Source organism: Emys orbicularis, chromosome 1, assembly GCF_028017835.1.
Source record: "Emys orbicularis isolate rEmyOrb1 chromosome 1, rEmyOrb1.hap1, whole genome shotgun sequence".
Lineage (NCBI taxonomy): Eukaryota > Metazoa > Chordata > Testudines > Emydidae > Emys > Emys orbicularis.
The window spans coordinates 330,525,084-330,544,062 of NC_088683.1; the positions used below are offsets into that span (position 1 = coordinate 330,525,084).

The 18,979-nt window shown below is 47.7% G+C and overlaps 1 protein-coding gene across 1 annotated transcript in view; it reads right to left on the bottom strand.

Annotated features, from left to right (window-relative positions):
• The window catches only part of RNF17 (ring finger protein 17), a 221,854-nt gene that overhangs the window by 32,848 nt on the left and 170,027 nt on the right, over positions 1-18,979 (bottom strand). The window contains exon 33 of the mRNA XM_065420884.1: positions 2,055-2,180. Coding sequence (XP_065276956.1) covers positions 2,055-2,180 — 126 coding nt within the window. The remainder of the gene's footprint in view (positions 1-2,054; positions 2,181-18,979) is intronic.

The following is an 18,979-nucleotide window of genomic DNA, read 5'->3' on the forward strand; positions in this document are numbered from 1 at the left end:
CCTTTGGTGTCCATTGGTGGTAGAGTGGTAGATGTGCCCGCCACTGCCTCGTCCAGTGAAGCGGTTCCCGGGACGGGGTCTTCCGGCCCCTCTGGTTTTCTGGAGGTCGGGTCAGGTACCTCGGAGCTCCCCACGACCAGAGGTTCAGGAGCCACCGACGTCGGTGGAGGAGGGACTGCGCTTGCCTGTGGCAGCTCAGCAGTCCTGTCTTGTACGGAATCCTCAGGGGCCCTAGGGGTGTAGCGTGCCAGCGATGTTGCTGATGGAGGGGCACGGGGGGGGCCGACACTACAGATACCGGCCTGGATCCCTGAGCCTGGTGGTAGGGCCTAGGGGTCCAAAAGGGCCATTGTACTGGGCCCTGCCACTGGGGTGGCCAAGTGATGGCTGGTGCCGGTTGTTCCGCTGGCCTACGGTGCTGGGACCGGGAGTGGCTGCTTCGGGAGACAGACGATTCGGCATCCGACTCTGACGAGTATACTGTACCCGACCATGGGGGACCAGAGCCTGACGGTACCAGTGAGCAGTACCGGGGAGACGGAGATCGGTGCTGCAACATCATGGGCTTCCCCCGATGATGAATCAATGGCGGTGCTGCCATCGGTGCCGCGACGGATGTCGGAGCCGTCCGCAGTGCCGGGCTTGACGCCGCAGTTGTGCCGTCGCCGGTGCTACTGGTGGTGCCTGAGTTTGCGAAGCCAGGTACTGTGCCATCATGGCAATGAGGTCTCGAACTACCTCATGTGTGTCCGGAGTGGAAGGGAGGTCAAGCTCTTCCTCCAAATCGTCCCGGGTAGGGGAGTCCATTCTCACCGGATTCAATGGCTCTGCCACTGGGGCCGGAGTCAACGGCACTGGTTCTTGAGCACCAGACCGAGGGTGTCCCGCCGGAGGATGCACCCCACTGGAATCCCCCCTCGGTTTCTTGACAAGGGAACATCCCCTGTCTGGTTTCTTTTTCTTTATGCGGCACCAGGAACGTGAACGGTGACGCCTCATGGCACTGGCCTTGCGGGCCGGGGAGCGGTGCTGGTGCTCGCTGGTGGAGTCCTTCCTCGATGCCGGGACATCCCACACCGAGGCCAGTGCGCTGCACACCGAGGATGCCAGTGTCGGCTCTAGCTGAAGGGCTGACTCCATCAGGAGGAGCTTTAGACGATAGTCCTGCTCCCTCTTAGTCTGGGATCTGAAGCTCCTGCAAATTGGGCACTTATCTGTTTGATGGCCCTCCCCGAGGCACTTGAGACAGGTGGCGTGAGAATCACTTGTGGACATAGGTTTTGCCCACCACTAGCACGCCTTAAACCCCTGCAACCGAGGCATGCCCTGGCGCCGGGGAGAGTAGAAGGGGGGGAAGCCCCCTGAAGGAAGCTAAACAGATCTACAACTATTAACAACTAACTAACGACTATTCACACAAAAACAAGGGAACCACTAGGTAAGGCATTTGCAGATACAAAAGACTGAGCTGTTCCAACGACCATCATGGGCGGTAAGAAGGAACTGAGCAGGCGGTGGGTCGGCAGGGACATATATACACTGCCATAAAGGTGTCACTCTAGGGGTCTCCACAGCCTAACCGATGGGTACCACTAGGGGAAAAGCTTTCCGGCGATGGTGCACACAGCGCATGCACACACCTATTGGAATGCACATGAGCAATCACTCGAAGAAGAACTGTAAGTTTTATATCAGTTTAGAATAATAAATTCATTAATAAAATTTAAAATTAAGTAGCTATCATTTTCAGTACAGTTATCACTGTTGCTATGGATGAATTCAAGAGCAAAGAGTTTGCAATTCCCTAGGAATTTCCATGTCACTTTGGCAAGAAGTTGTACCTATGTTTTTTTCTACTTGCAAACTATGCCTTTGACATTGCTGATTTATACATTTTCAGACATTAGTAATATACAACAAACCAAAAAGGAATTAAAGTGTAACAAAGTATTAATGACAATAACCTGGGGGGAAGGTCACAACCACAAACTGATTAAATGTTTAATCTTTCAGAGCCACTAAGGCAGCAAAAACAAAAAATAAATCTTACTTACCAGATTTGATATATCCGGACAATCTTCAAAAATGCAGTATTTGTGGTATGCCATAAAGGAAGAAAGTGACATCCCATCAAAATAAAGATTAACAGATACTTTGCCCCATGGATTATCTGGACGTTCCTGTTTGAATAAAACAAAAGTAGACTACTGCCATAATGCACATAACATCATGGCTGAGATTTTGCGAACATAATAGTCATGAAAGAGGAAATGACTTACCTGTAACTGGCAGTTCTTCAAGATATGTGGTCCCTATTTGTATTCCAAACTTGGGTGCACATGTGCGCCATACATTGAAGCAGGAAGTTTTCAGTAGCAGTGTCCACTGATGTGCATGTGCGTCATATGTTACCTCGTGCTCCAGGTGAGGTTAAGAGGCTATGCAGTGAGACGGTCCCTCAGTCACCCTCTTCGCACTGAGTAGCGCAGTCCGTACCAGAGGGGACAGTGAGTGGGTATTGGAATACAAATAGGGATCATACATCCAGTTACAGGTAAGTAACCTCCTCTTCTTCTTCGAGTGATGGTTCCTATATGTATCCAAATGCAGGTGAGAATCAAGCAAAGATCAGCTTGGAGGCGGGTATGAGGACAAAAGAGGTATCGCTGTCTGCAGGACAGCACAGCCCACAGCTGCATCTTCCGTCGCTCCCTGGGCGATGGCACAGTAGATGGTGAAGATATGCACAGAGCGCCAGGTTGCCACACGGTATATGTCTTGCCAGGGGATGTCCACTAGGGAGGCGGAGGTAGCTGTACATGAAGCAGTGGGCTGTAATCCTGACTACCTGTAGCACTCTATGATGCATGTAGAGATGCACTTTGATATGAGCTGTGAAGAAAGGGCTTGGCCTAGCAACCTTTCTGCAAGGGCTATGAAAAGGCATGGAGAGGTGCAAAAGACGCGGGTCCTGTCAAGGTAGAACACAAGTGCACAGCGGACATCCTATGAGTGCGGAGTCCTGCCTGTTGGAGTGAAGTATGGCTTAGGATGGAAGACCGGGAGATGGATTGACTGGTTGAGGTGGAACTCAGAGACCACTTTTGTGAGAAACTTAGGGTAAAGATGAAACAAAACTTTTTATGGAAGTTTATGGGGGAGGTCAGCCATCATGGCTCCCAATTTGCTGACCTGCCTAGTGGAAGTGATGGCCATGACAAATATGACCTTCATGGATAAGTGTCAGAGGAAACATGTGGCCAGGGGCTCGAAGGGAGGTCTGATGAGGGCAGAAAGTACAAGATTGAGGTTACAGGGGGGAGTTGGTTTAAGGACTGGTGGGAAGTGTTCATCAGCCCTTTCAGAAAGCAGGTGGTGGAGGGGTGGGAAAACACCAAGTGGCCATCCATTGGTGGGAGGAAGGCACTAAATACCATAAAGTGGACTTGGACTGAGCTGAGGGAAAGGCCTGAAGTCTTTAAATCCAGGAAGTAGTCCAGGATGGTGGGGACGGAGACATCACTAAGGGGGAGATGCTGGCATTGCACCAAGGAGGTGAAACGCTTCAATTTCACAGCATAGTAAGCCTGTGTGGAAGCTCATCTACGTGAACATGATTTGTCAGGGAAGAGTCAACATAGTTTTTGTAAAGGGAAATCATGCCTCACCAATCTATTAGAATTCTTTGAGGGGATCAACAAGCATATGGACATGGGGGATCCAGTGGATATAGTGTACTTACATTTTCAGAAAGCCTTTGATAAGGTCCCTCACAAAAGGGAAACAAATAGTAGGAATAAATAGCCAGGTCTCAGAATGGAGAGAAGTAAAAATTGGTGTCCCCCAGGGGTCTGTTCTGGGACTAGTACTGTTCAACATATTTATAAACCATCTGGAAAAAAGGGTAAACAGGAGGTTGCAAAATTTGCAGATGACACAAAACTACTCAAGATAGTTAAGTGAAAAGCAGAATGTGAAGAGTTACAAAGGGATCTCACAAAACTGGGCGACTGGGCAACAAAATGGCAGATGAAATTCAATGTTGATAAATGCAAAGTAATAAACATTGGAAAACAATCCCAACTATACATATAAAATGATGGTGTCTAAATTAGCTGTTATCACTCAAGAAATAGATCTTGGAGTCATTGTGGATAGTTCTCTGGGAACACCCACTCAATATACCATGGCAGTCAAAAAAGTTAACAGAATGTTCGGAATCATTAGGAAAGCGACAGATAGTAAGACAGAAAATATGTTGCCTCTATATAAATCCATGGTACGCCCACATCTTAAATACTGCATGAAGTGGTCACCCCATCTCAAAAAAAGATATACTGGAATTGGAAAAGGTACAGAAAAGGGGAACAAAAATGATTAGGGGTATTGAACATCTTCCATATGAGGAGAGATTAATAAGACTGGGACTTTTCAGCTTGGGATTTGATAGAGGTCTATAAAAATCAAGACTGGTGTGGAGAAAGTAAATAAGGAAGTGTTATTTACTCCTCATAGCACAAGGACCTGGGGTCACCAAATGAAATTCATAGGCTGCAGGTTTAAAACAAACCAAAGGAATTACTTTTTCACACAAGGCACAGTCAACCTGTGGAACTCTTTGCCAGAGAATGTTGTGAAGGCCAAGACTATAAACAGAGTTAAAAAAAAAACTAGATAAATTCATGGAGGATAGTGGTTACTAGCCAGGGTGGGCAGGGATGGTGTCCCTAGCCTCTGTTTGCCAGAAGCTGGGAATGGGCAACAGGGGATGGATCACTTGATCTCTACCTGTTCTCTTCATTCCCTCTGAAGTACCTGGCATTGGCCACTGTCGGAAGACAGGATACTGGACTAGATGAACCTTTGGTCTAATTCACTATGGCCATTCTTATGTTCTCGTCTGCTGCTTAAGTAGGTGATGTACCAATGTCAAGCAGGCATTGTTTACATGCAAGTCCCATCCAAAAACCAGGCTGTGAGGTGAAGCGGGCCTGGGCTGGGATGTCAGACTCTGCCCTGGTGCTGGGTGAGGAGGTCTGGCAGTGTGAGGAAGTAGATTGAGGGGCGGGCAGAGAGTCTGAAAACCAGACGTGTCAGAGCAAAACAGAGTTATCAGTAGGACTGTGGCTCAATTGCAACAGATCCTGCGCAGTATTTGGGAAAGGAGGGGAATGGGGGAAGGCATAGCAGAGACTGTCCCACCACAGAAGAAGGAGAACATTGCCCTGGGAATTGCGCTCCATGGTCCCCCAGGAGCAGTAGAGGGGAAACTTGCGGTTTTTGTGAGTGGTGAAGAAGTCCCAGTGAAGAGTGCCCCAGGCATGGCAGACGGAGCGGAGTGGTATGTGTAGCTCCCACTCTTAATTGAGGTACCAGGTCCATCCGAGTGTGTCTGAAGAGAGTTCTGCACTTGCAGGAGGTACGCTGCATGGAGAAGGACACAGTGGTGGATACACCAGTTCCAGAAGCGGATGGACTCCGCACAAAGTGACTAGGACTTGGTGCCCTCCCGCCTGTTTACGTATGCCACCGCAGTGGTATTGTCAGAAAGGAGCTGAATGTGGAGAGCTCAGATAAGGGGCAGGAACATATGGCAGATGAGACGAACCCCGCCTGCATCTCCAGGATATTGATGTGTATGTGGGCTTCATGCTGAATCCAAGCCCCTTGGGTGGCATGGCTGACCAGGTGGGCACCCCCAACTGGCTAGGGAGGTGGTAGGGAAAGGAGTGGCAAAGGAGGTACCTATCATCACTTGAAAGGGTTGGTCCACCATGTGAGGGAGGCCTGGACTGGATGTGAGACAATCAGTGTGGTGGCCATGTGGTTTAAGTGTGGTCTGCAGACTAATAGGAGCCACAGCAGTAGACAGCGCAAGTGCAGATGGGCATGCAGAGTCACATGGGTGCAGGCTGCCATATGCCCACGGAGAGAGAGACAGCGGCGCACTCTGGTGTGTGAGTTGTAGTGTAGGGCCATCAGGGCAGCGAAATATCCTGCCAGGAGAAAGACCTGAGTTGCTACAGAATCCAGGCATGCTCCGATTAAGTGGACTGTCTGCATCAGGATGAGCACAGATTTCTCCTCATTGAAACAGACGTCAAGCCGTCGAGAGTGGCGAGAAGAGAGCGGAGAGGACGGATGATCAATGCCATCTTGGGGAGGGATGGTGCCACCAGAAGCCAGTCATCTAAGAAAGGGAACACAGAGTACCCCAGTAGTCTTAGTTGGAGCAGCCATGACCATGAAGACTTCGGTGAAGACTCTTGGGGCCATCGCTGTGTGAAAGGGGAGAAGTCTGAACTGGTAGTGCTTGTCGCCCACGCGGAAGCAAAGAAGCCTGCGGTGGCCCAGATGGATGTCAGTGTGGTAGTACACATCCTTCACGTCCAGAGCTATGCCTCCTGGAAAGGGAGGGGATGATGGAAGTGAGTGTCACTATACAGAACCTGGTTTTCTTGATATATATATATATTGAGTAGTTGGAGATCAAGTATAGGGCAGAGTCCTCCTCCCTTTTTCAGGTTGAGAAAGTACGGAGAGTAGAAGCCCTGGGGACTGGGGGCGGTGTCGTGCAGGCTCTTGATACCAAGAGTAGGTGACCTTGTATGGGGCATAGGGAGTGTGGCCGGAAAGGTGGTCTCTGTTGCTTCTGACAGGGTGCCAAAGTGTATATGAACAGGTTAAGGACTATTTAGAAAATCTGGACATGCACAAGTCGATGGAGATGGATGCAATGCATCCTAGGGCACTGAGAGAGTTGGCTGATGTGATTGCAAAGCCACTGGCCATTATCTTTGAAAACTCATGGCAATCGGGGGAGGTCCCGGACGATTGGAAAAAGGCAAATATAGTGCCTATCTTTAAAAAAGGGAAGAAAGAGAATATGGGGAACTACAGATCCATCAGCCTCGCCTCAGTCCCGGAAAAATTATGGAGCAGGTCCTCAAGGAATCCATTTAGAAGCACTTGGAGGAGAGAAAGGTGATCAGGAACAGGGAACATGGATTCACCAAGGGCAAGTCATGCCTGACCAACCTGATTGCCTTCTATGATGAAATAATTGGCTTTGTGGATATGGGGAAAGCGGTGGACATGATATACCTTGACTTTAGCAAAGCTTTTGATACAGTCTCCCACAGTATTCTTGCCAGCAAGTTAAAGAAGTATGGATTGGAAGAATGGACTATAAGATGGATAGAAAGCTGGCTAGATCGTCGGGCTCAACAGGTAGCGATCAACGGCTCAATGTCTAGTTGGCAGCCAGTATCAAGTGGAGTGCCCTAGGGGTTGGTCCAGGGGCTGGTTTTGTTCAGCATCTTCATTAATGATCTGGATGATGGGATGGATTGCACCCTCAGCAAGTTCACAGATGACACTAAGTTGGGGGGAGAGGTAGATACACCGGAGGGTAGGGATAAGGTCAAGAGTGACCTAGACAAATTGGAGGAATGCCCAAAAGAAATCTGATGGAGGTTCAACAAGGACAAGTGCAGAGTCCTGCACTTAGGACAGAAGAATCCGATGCACTGCTACAAGCTGGGGACCAACTGGCTAAGTGGCAGTTCTGCAGAAAGGACCTGGGAATTACAGTGGATGAGATGCTGGATATGAATCAACAGTGTGCCCTTGTTGCCAAGAAGGCTAACGGCATATTGGGCTGCATTAGTAGGAGCACTGCCAGCAGGATCAAGGTAAGTGATTACACTACTCTACAGCCAAAATGCTTCTGAAATAAATGTAGTCAAACTTTACTAATTCTGGGTCACTGAGAACGAAAATGATGCTTACAATTGTTGATTGGCTCTAGTTTTCAAGATATGCTATTGGGTCAGTATATACGACCCTTGACTTGGGAATGGCGGAGGATAAGTGAGTTATAAAGGGAAGGGATCTCAATTTAAACCAGAAATGACTAAAATACATCTTTGACTGGATCTATGAATAAATCTATGGCTGGGTTTGGACAGTACTTGCTTTTTAGGCAAAACAATGAATGATGCAATCTGAAGCTGGTATTGCGTCATACATGATATGAATTGCATCATGTTATTCCTAGAAGTCATGGATGATGCAATCATAACGAAGCTTACATCACTCTGCTGAACAAATTGCCCTATATCAGCTCTAGAAATCATACAGTGTCGTGCTCTCATTTGTCAGTGTTTGATTTTGCAAAGGGACACATTTCTGTTTAGCCAAAGTGAGCAGAGATGCCTCGTACTTGTGTGAACAGTGCAGATAACTTCTGCTATGTTTGTGGTGAAGTGACTTTTGCATCACAAAAGCGCAGTATAACCACTATGGTTAAGAAAGCCTATCACCTTTATTTTGGCTGCAAAATTGGAGATCAGGACAAGAGGTGGGCCCCACACATATGCTGCAACACTTGTGCAACAAATCTTCGCCAGTGGTTGAACAGGAAAAGGAAATCTATGCCTTTTGTAGTGCCAATGATTTGGAGAGAGCCAACAGATCATACCAGCAATTGTTACTTCTGCATGGTGCTTCCAGTTGGGAAAGGTGTGTCAAAGAAGAAAAAGTGGACTGTGCATAATCCAAACCTTCCATCAGCTATACGCCCAGTATCCCACGGAGAAAGACTTCCGGTTCCTGATGCACCAGAATCAATTCTCACTTGAGTCAGACGAGGAAGAGGAAGAGGATGAAACTTCTGGTCCTGAACCATCAATGTCACAGGACCCACATTTTCTCCCATCCTCCTCCTCTGAACCACACCTCATAACACAAGGTGAACTGAATGACCTTGTCAGGGATTTGGAACTACCCAAGAGTAAGGCAGAGCTCTTGGGCTCCAGACTACAGCAGTGGAATCTCCTGGCAGGTGATATTAGGGTTTCCATGTTCCGTGACCGTCAAAAGGATCTTGTCCCATTCTTCTTCATGGAAGGTGATCTTGTAGCCTGCAACAACATCGATGGTGTGATGGCAGCCCTCAACATCGTTCACGATCCAGATGAGTGGAGACTGTTCATTGATTCATCGAAGACGAGTCTTAAAGCTGTTTTACTGCATAATGGCAATGTTTTGCCATCAATTCCAGTTGGTCATGCAGTCCATATGAAGGAAACCTATGACAACACGAAACAACTTTTGAGGTGCATAAACTATGACCAACATCAGTGGCAGCTTTGTGGCGATTTGAAGGTTATTGCTCTCTTGCTTGGTCTGCAGACTGGATACACAAAGTACTGCTGTTTTCTCTGCAAATGGGATAGTCGTGCAAGAGATTCCCACTACATCAAGAAAGATTGGCCACTCCGACAGTCATTGGAGCCTGGGAGGAAAAGTGTTCAGCATCCACCACTCGTTGAATCAAGGAAGTTTTTGTTACCACCCTTACACATCAAGCTGGGTCTGATGAAGAACTCTGTCAAGGCCATTGACAAAACACAAGCAGCTTTCAAGTACCTCCGTGGAAAATTTCCAAGGTTAAGTGAAGCTAAGATAAAGGAAGGTGTCTTTGTTGGTCCTCAGATTCGTGAACTTCTTCGAGATGATGCATTTGACCATGCACTGCGTGGCAAGGAAAAGACGGCATGGAAAGCCTTCCAGTTAGTGGCAATAAATTTTCTCGGAAACAACAAGGCAGACAACTACAGGTTGTTGGTGGAAAACCTCCTCAAGGCATACAAAAGCCTTGGTTGCAACATGTCACTAAAGATACATTTTTTGCACTCTCATCTAGATTTTTTTCCACCGAACTGCAGAGCAGTGAGCGACAAGCACGGCCAGCGATTTCACCAGGACATTGCAACAATGGAGAAACGCTATCAGGGCAAATGGAGCCCATCAATGCTTGCAGACTATTGCTGGACAGTGACAAGAGATGCTCCATTTAATGAATACAAGAGACAAGCCAAGAAGCGCCGAGTAGACACTGAATAGGACTAAACTATGTACATAATAGTTTTTTGCCTTTTGTTTCATAATAAATTTTGTTTATATAACTCTTTTGCTGATTTTTAAAGTGTTACATAAACAGGACAGGTGAAATATCATGTAAAGCAACCATAAACACATGAAAAGACCTAGGATTACAATTTATGATTAAAACTCTACTAGCTACACAATATACATAGACATAAAATGTAAAAACTTAAATATCTTAGAAACAGTAGCCAATCAGTTGTTTTAATTGTCATATTTGAATTCAGCACATCAAAATACATAATAAATAGCACATTTTATCTCTGAAGCAGACGACTTCTCAAAAATTGTAGACCAGTGTTATTCCCCTCTATTTGGCACTGGTGAGGCCACATCTGGAATATTGCGTCCAGTTTCGGGGCCCCCCACTACAAAAAGGATGTGGACAAATTGGAGAGAGTCCAGTGGAGGGCAGCGAAAATGATTAAGGGGCTGGGGGGGACTTATGAGGAGAGGCTGAGGGAACTGGGCTTATTTAGTCTGCAGAAGAGAAGAGTGTGGTGGTGGTGGGGATTTGATAGCATCCTTCAACTACCTGATGGGGGGTTCCAAAGAGGATAGAGCTAGGCTGTTCTCAGTGGTGGCAGATGACAGAACAAGGAGCAATGGTCTCAAATTGCAGTGGGGGAGGTCTAGGTTGGATATTAGGAAAAACTATTTCACTAGGAGGGTGGTGAAGCCCTGGAATGGGTTACTTAGGGAGGTGGTGGAATCTCCATCCTTAGAGGTTTTTAAGGCCTGGCTTGACAAAGCCCTGACTGGGATGATTTAGTTGGGGTTGGTCCTGCTTTGAGCAGGGGATTGGACTAGATGACCTCCTGAGGTCTCTTTCAACCCTAATCTTCTATGATTCTATATCCCGAGAGACAGGAACATCACTCAAGTCCTTCAAAGAGTGGAGGGACTCATCTGTCTTTGCGGAGAATAGCTTGTTCTTATTGATGGGAAGGTCCTGGATGGAGGCCTGGACCTTCCTGAGGAAGCCAGAGGATTGCAGCCAGGACTCTCATTGCATGATGAAACCTGTGGTGAGAGAGCGGGAGGATGCATCCGCTGCATCTACCACAGCATGGAGGCTGACCTTGGCCGTCAAGTGATCTTCCTCCACCAGGGCCTGGAAACACTGCTATTTGTCCTGCAGCAGATCCTCCAGGAACTCTGTTAGGTTGGCATAGTTATTAAAGTCAAACTTCACTAGCAGAGCCTGCTTGTTAGAGATGTGGAATTGCATGGCCACGGAAATGTATGCCTTATGGCCCAGAAGGTCAAGGCATTTTGCTGCCCTAACCAGGAGGGTGGAGGCATGTGAGTGCTGTCTCGCCTGCTCAGCTGCTGCGTGCACCACTAGTGAAGTGGGGGTGAGAGTGTTCCAGAAGGGGTGTGCGCGAGGGAAAAAAAGAGTCAGCCCTTTTTGGACAGGACAAAGTACTGGCGTTCCAACCTCTTAGGTGTGGGGGTACATTGTACTCCACTTAGAAAGTAACAATCGGTTGCACACATACAAAATGGGAAATGACTGCCTAGGAAGGAGTACTGCAGAAAGGGATCGGGAGGTCACAGTGCATCAGAAGCTAAATGAGTCAATGGTGTAACACTGCTGCAAAAAATCCAAACTAACCATCATTCTTGGAGAAAGTCCAGAGAAGAGCAACAAAAATTATTAAAAGTCTGGAAAACATAACCTATGAGGGAAGATTGAAAAAATTGGGTTTGTTTAGTTTGGAGAAGAGACGACTGAGGGCGGGGACACGATAACAGTTTTCAAGTACATAAAAGTTTGTTACAAGGAGGAGAGAGAAGAGAAAATTACTCACCCTGCACAGTAACTAAGGTTCTTCAAGATGGTTGTCTCTGTGGGTGCACCACAGTGCCGGTCCCCATCTCGCACTGCCTCAGGCAGTTACATAGCACCGTGCGACCAACACTCTACTCTCAGTTCTGTCACTACCAAAGTATTTAATGTGAAAACTCTGAAGAAGAGGGAGGGTAATGGAGCACACACAGGGACAACCATCTCGAAGAACCTCAGTTACTGCACAGGGTAACTTTCTCCTCTTCTTCGAGGTGTGTCTCTATGGGAGCTCCACTTTAGGTGACTAGAGCATCTGATGATGAATGCTGCTCTAATGCATAACGTTGTCTGAATGTACGGGCTAACACCCAGGCTGCTGCTTTGTAGATGTTCATAATGGGTACATTGTTAAGAAAGGCTATCGAAGCAGATAGAGATCTGGTGGAATATGTGTGGGTCTCCGGTGGGGGCTGAAGCTGTTGTTGACGATAGCAAAAGTCAATGCATCCGGAGATCCATTTAGACAGTCTCTGTTTAGATACAGTATCTCCTTTTGAGAGTTCTGTGATGGAGAAGAATAATTTTGGTGACTTTCAAAAAGTCTTTGTTCTCTTGATGTAAAAGGCTAGCACGCTTTGAACGTCCAGGGTGTGGAGTGCTGCTTCTTGTTTATTCCCATGGGGTTTTGGGAAGAACAATGGGAGATGAATGGGATGATTCAGATGGAATGAGGAGGCAATCTTAGTTTAAGAATTTGGGATGCGTTCTTAAGGTCACCTTATTTTTGAAGAATGTTGTGTATCGTGGGTGTCCCACAAGGTCCCCTAGCTCCCCCACCCATCTGGCAGACATGATGGCGATGAGGAAGGCCACCTTCATTAAAAGGTGGAGTAGTGAATATGTCGCTAATGGTTCAGATGGTTGTCCAGTAAAGCCCCTAACATTAGATCATGGGTTCTCAATCTTCATTGCACCGCGATCCCCTTCTGACCACAAAAATTACTACATGACACCAGAAGGGGGCACTGAAGCCTGAGCCCCACCGCCCCATGTGGTGGCGGTGGGGAGTTTAAGGGGGACAAAGCCAAAGTCCAAGGGGGCCTGTAATCTAGCCCTGCTGCCCAGGGTTGAAACCCTTGGACTTCAGTCCTGGGCAGTGGGGTTTGGGCTTCAGCTCTGGGTCCCAGCAACTCTAAGCCAGCCCTGGTGACCCCACTTCGGGGTCCCAACCCATAGTTTGAGAACCGCTGAACTAGATTAAGGTCCCATTATGAAGTAGAGGTTTGTATTTTGGGGTAAACGTTACTAGGGCCCTTAAGAAAACGCTTGCTGATTGGGTGAGAAAAATCGATAACTCATGGTGGAACCTTTAATAGCTTTGAGGTGTACTCTGGTTGAGCTTATGTAGAGACTCAATTTCTTAAGTTCCAATATATAGTCCAGTACACCAGAGGTAGAGGAGAGAGGAGACCACCAATGATTTGTTTATTTTGGCACCATATAGTGAATCTCCTCCATTTGTGTAGGTATGTCGAGTAGTTGGTCTAGACTATTTAACAGACTGTACCTTACTTCTCACAAAAAAGTCTATAGTTGGGAACTCCCAATGTTTGAATATATTCCGTAGTACTTGGAGGTCCATTTCCCATTTGTGGTCCTGGGAGAGTTTTCCGCTTAGCACATCTGCGGTGTTTTTCTGGCATCCTGATATGTAGGAGGCTGAGATGTTGATGATGTAACTGATGGACCAGATCCCAAAGTAGCATGGGTTCCGCGCATAGAGTGTGAGAACATGCCCCCCTTGCCAGTTTATATAGAACATGCAAGCAACGTTGTCTGTGAGGATCTTTATGGTTTTGTTCTTGATCATAGGTAGGAAATGGGAGCAGCCATTGCAAACTGCCTGTAGCTCCAGTAGATTTATATGTCGGAGGGATTTCGACAGGGACCAATGGCCTTGGACAGTGTGAGTGTGTTAAGTATGCCCCCCAATCTAGTAGGGAGCAGTCCATAGTGAGTATCATTGTTGGAGGCTTCTGTAACAAAGGGGACTCCTGCACAAACATTGTTTGGTTGTGTCCACCATTGTAGTGAGTCTTTTACTTTGTTTGGCATCGTGAGGCGTTTGTTTATACCATGTTTGTGCAGGACACAGACTGTCTGGACCCAGGCTTGCAGGTATTGCATATGCAGTCGTGTGTGTTGGATGACGAACATCATTGCAGACATGTGGCCCAACAGTTGTAGGCAAGTCCTGGCTGATGTCTGGGGACTGTCTAATGTTGTGGAGATCAAATTGAGTAACATCGTGAACTGTTGTTGGGGCAGAGAGGCTGTAGCCTCCAGAGAATTGAGGTAGGCTCCGATGAACTCCAGTTTCTGCACAGGTGTTAATGTTGATTATTGTGCATTTATTCATAGCCCTGGATGTGTGTAGAGAGTTACTGTGTAGCCCAAGATGCGTGAAAAGATTAGCTTCTAGTGCCTCATGTTGTTGATGCTTTCAGCAAACGATCATCCAAATAGGGGAATATTATGATCCCTTGTCTGTGGAGGTGAGCTGCCACCACCACGAAGACTTTCAAAAATAACCATGGGGCAGTGGATAGTCCAAAAGGCAGTACTTTGTACTGAAACTGGTCTGCTCCTAGAACAAACCTGAGGAACCTCCTGTGTGATTAATGTATTGTTATATGAAAATATGCATCCTGGAGGTTGATGGCTGAGAACCAATCCCCTTTTTCCAGGACTGGAATTATGGTTGCCAACGTGACCATCCTGAAGTATTGGATCTTCACAAATTTGTTGGGTTTCCTTATATCAAGAATGGGCCTCCATTCTTCATTTTTTTTCTGGGTTAGGAAGTAATGTGAATAGAATCCCCTCCCTCTGTGTTGTGTTGGTATGGTTCTATTGCACCTAGATGTATGAGGTGGTTTACTTCCTGTCACAGTACATGTTTGTGAGAGGGATCCCTGAAGAGGGACAGGGAGGTATGGTGGGTAGGGGGGATGGAGGTAAATGGGATGGATTAGCCATTTTCAATTATTTCTAATACCCATCTGTCTGACGTGATGGTCTACCAGGCTGGGTGAAATGGGGTCAGACAGTATCTGAATGGATGGGAGGTAGCAGGTGTTTCCAGAACTCAAAACTGTGGGAATCTTGGACCAAAACCTCAAAATTGTTGTTTTGATGGAGGATGTTGTGATGTCGAAGGCTGTCGTCATCTTGTGGATCTCTGTCTCTGTGGGTCGTACTGCCTGTGTGGTTGTGTGTAAGGTGCAGACTGAAATTTTGTGATGCGTAGTACTTGTCCTCTTTTTTCTTGTTCATAGGTGTGTAAATGCCCGGGGACTTCAGCATCAGTCTGGAGTCCTTCAACATATGAAGGGACACAGTTTTAGCTGCAAATAGTTTACGGTCTTCAAACAGAAGATCCTTGACCGTCGATTGTACTTCTCTGGGAAAACCAGAGAGGTGTAGCCAGGATGCGTCACCTGACTACAACTGTGGCTACAGACCACGCTGCGGTGTCTGTGGAATCCAGTGAAGCTTGCAATGCTGTTCTAGCAAGAAGATGCCCCTCAGAGATGATGGCTCTAAATGCTATACCTAAAGGAGGTAGAGAAGGAACTGGGCGGGGGGAGGGTTGGCACATGGTGCTATGTAACTGCCTGAGGTTGTGCAAGATGGGGACAGTGCATGTGTGATCGAACCAAGCGGTGCTACTACAAATCTCTGATTACAAGTGCAGGGGTGCAAAAACATGAAACGTGGAGCACCCACAGGGACACTACTCTAAGAAGAAAAATTGTTCTCTTTTATCTCTGAGGGTAGGACAAGAAGCAATGGGCTTAAATTGCAGAAAGGGCAGTCTAGGTTGGACATTCGGAAAAATTTCCTATCAGGGTAGTTAAGTACTGGAATAAACTGCCTAGCGAGTTCGTGGAATCTCCATCATTGGAGATTTTTAAGAGCTGGTTAGACAAAACACCTGTCAGGGATGGCCTAGATAATACTTAGTCCTGCCTTGAGTGCAGGGGACTGGACTAGAAGACCTCCTGAGGACTCTTCCAGTCCTACAATTTTACAAAGCCGGTGTGTGCCAGAATGCCCCTGCAGGCTGGAGGATTGTGTCGTTATAGGCAGCACGAGTCGGTCCCCTGGGCTGAAGCATGTCCAACAGCTGGTGGGGTTGGTCCTGGATTTCCTCCAGGGATATGCCCAGGTCTAGAGCAACCCGTTGTAACAGCTCTTGGTATAGGTGATGGTCATCAGAAGGCGAAAGGGCTAGAGGAATCAGAGCTTTGTTGGGAGAGAATGAGGTATTGTTGGGATCATTGGTACTGGCTCCCAGTCCGTCTCTGCTTCTGGGTCTGAACTGGATGGTTCCGGTGCAGGAGCCAGGACGGAAGGGTGTGAGGCCTGGGAAGGTGGACATGGGCGGTGGTATAGATCCCTGGGTGGCCACTGTGCCCAGGGGGTCGGGTCCTGGGGCTATGGAGGGCCCCAAGGGTATCTATACCAGGGCGACGGTGCTTGAGCATACCCTGCCTGGTGCAGCGGTTGCAGGAGCGCTGCCAGCTTTTCTGCTGCCCTAGGCGGCGGAAGGTCCCGCCCTGAAATGCCGCCGCGGTCGCCGCCCCCCAAATTGTAGCCCCCTAGGCAACCACCTAGGTCGCCTAATGGGTTGCGCCAGCCCTGAGTGGTTGTGGCCAGGAGTCTGCTCTGCATTGGGACACAGGGGAGAAGAAGTTACTCACCTTGTGTAGTAACAATGGTTCTTTGAGATGTCCGTCCCTATGGGTGCTCCACTATAGGCGTGTTTGCATCCCTGTGCTGATGATCGGAGAACTTTGGTAGCAGTGTTCGTTGGGCCTGCACACGTTATCTCTCTTTGTGCTGTGCCACGAGGCTAGCCAGTGCGTGTGGGCTAACCCTTCTCAGTTCCTTCTCTACTGCAGAGTCAAGACAAGAACTCCAAAGTAGAGGGGAGAAGAGGGTGTGTAGAGCACCGATAAGGACACACATATTGAGGAACCATTATTACTGCACAAGGTGAGTAATTTCTTCTTCAAGTAGTGTCCCTATGGGTACATCACTGAAGGTGACTCCTGAGCAGTACCACTTCTGGAGGGTTGGGACTTTGGAGTCAGGTCGGTTACAAATGACAGCACTGTGGAGCTGAAGATGGCATTGGAGGCGGAGTCCCCAATGACCACATAGTATTTTGCAAAATTGTGGATTGACACAATTGTACTATGCCCTTGAGGAACATTTCTGTAGTTGGGTGTGACAGCACTGAGTATGGATCTATAGGCTGGTGAAAGGCTGTGATAGTTGTAGGAGGACCCTGAGAGAGCTCAGAGGCAGTCTGGACCATTTTAGGCTTAAAGCATGGTCTAGGATATGTGAAAGAGTTGAGGATGCTGGGGAGATTTGTTGGAACGTGCACCAAATCTGAAACTTGGACCATTTCTCCAGGTAAGTGTGCTGTGTTGAGGACTTTCTATTGTGTAATAGAACCTCTTGTACCTCTCTTGAACAGAGGCTTTCTAGGTGTTGAAATCAAACTGGAGCCATACCTTGGGGCGGAGAATCCCCATGTTGGGATGTAGGGTATGTCCTTTGCTCCATGAGAGGTGGTGTGGAATGGCTGGGAGAGAGATTGGTGGACATGTCGCTAGCTGTGACAGGTAAGGGTACCAGGTCTGTCTTGGCCAAGTAGGAGCGATCAGAATGACACGAGCTCTGTCCCTTTTTATTTTCAGCAGGACCTTCAACAGTAGGGGAAATGGAGAGAAGGCGTAGAGAAGGTCTCTGTCCCAGGGAAGGAGGAGAGCATTGCCTAAGGAGTGTTGTCCCATCCCTGCTCTGGACACTTCTTGTTCAGGTAAGTGGTGAACAGATATGTAGATGGTTTCCCCCTCTATCTAAATAGGTTGTGAAGTACTGACAGGTGTATCTCCCACTCGTGGTCATGTGGGAATTTCCAACAGACCATATGCTATCGAGTTTTGTGTACCTGGGAGTTACGCCGCGGATAGTGCAACATTGTGGGAGATGCACCAATTCCATAATCTCACTGCTTCTGCGCATAGGGAAGGCGATCTGACTCCCCCCTAACGATTGATGTAGTACATACAGGCAATGTTGTCTGTCAGGGTCTTTGTGTGTGATCCCGTGATGAGCAGGAGGAAATGAGCACAGGCATTCCTGACCACACTCAACTTGAAGAGATTGATATGGAGGGATATCTCCGTGGGCGACCATTTGCCTTGTGTCGTGAAGCTGTTTAGGTGCACGCCCCACACTATGAGTTATGTGTTGGTGGTGAGAAGCAATGACTGTGATGTTTGTGAGAAGGGGATCCCTTTGCAAACATTGTCTGGGTCCTTCCACCACTTTAAGGAGTTTTTTTTAATCCTGGTGGGTAGTGCCAGGGATTTGGCCAACCTGTATTTGTTCGGTCTGTAAACCGAGCCAAACCGTATTTGGAGGCATCATCGCATGTGGAGCCTGGCATGAAGTATCACGGCTGTGCCTGCTGCCATATGTCCCAAGTGCTGGAGGCAAAACCTGGCTGGTATTTGTGGGCAGCTTTGAATGGTGTCTATGAGTGTGACTAAGGATAGGAACCTGTGTTGAGGTAAGAGTGCTCTGGCCTGTAACACATTGAGGTTGGCCCCTATGAATTCCAGGCACTGCACTGGAGGGTTGACATCTGGATGTTGATCTGTAGACCAGTTCTGTAAACAAATGTATCATAGTATTGGTGACCTGATGAGCCTCCTGGAGAGATTAGGCTCTGAGGAGACAATTGTCCAAGTATGGGTAAATCATCATCCCTTGAGAGCACAAATGAGTGGCCACCACTGACAGAACCTTGGAAAATACCCACAGGGCCAATGGTAGCCCGAAGAGGAGTACTCTGTATTGGTAGTGGTCGTGTCCCAGAGTGAATCTGAAAAATCGTCTATGAGCCGGTAGGATCAAGATGTGAAAATAGGCATCCTGGAGGTCGAGGGCCAAAAAACAGTCTCCCTGTTCCAATGCTGGAATGATCATTGATAAGGTGATCATCTTGAATTTTTGAGCCTTGACAAACTTCTTGAGAGCTCTGAGATCTAGTGGGGGTCTCCAACCTCCCTTCCATTTGGTATTAGGACATAAGAGTAGAACCCCTTGCTTCAGATGTTGAGGTATTGGTTCTATGGCTCCTATCTGGAGGAG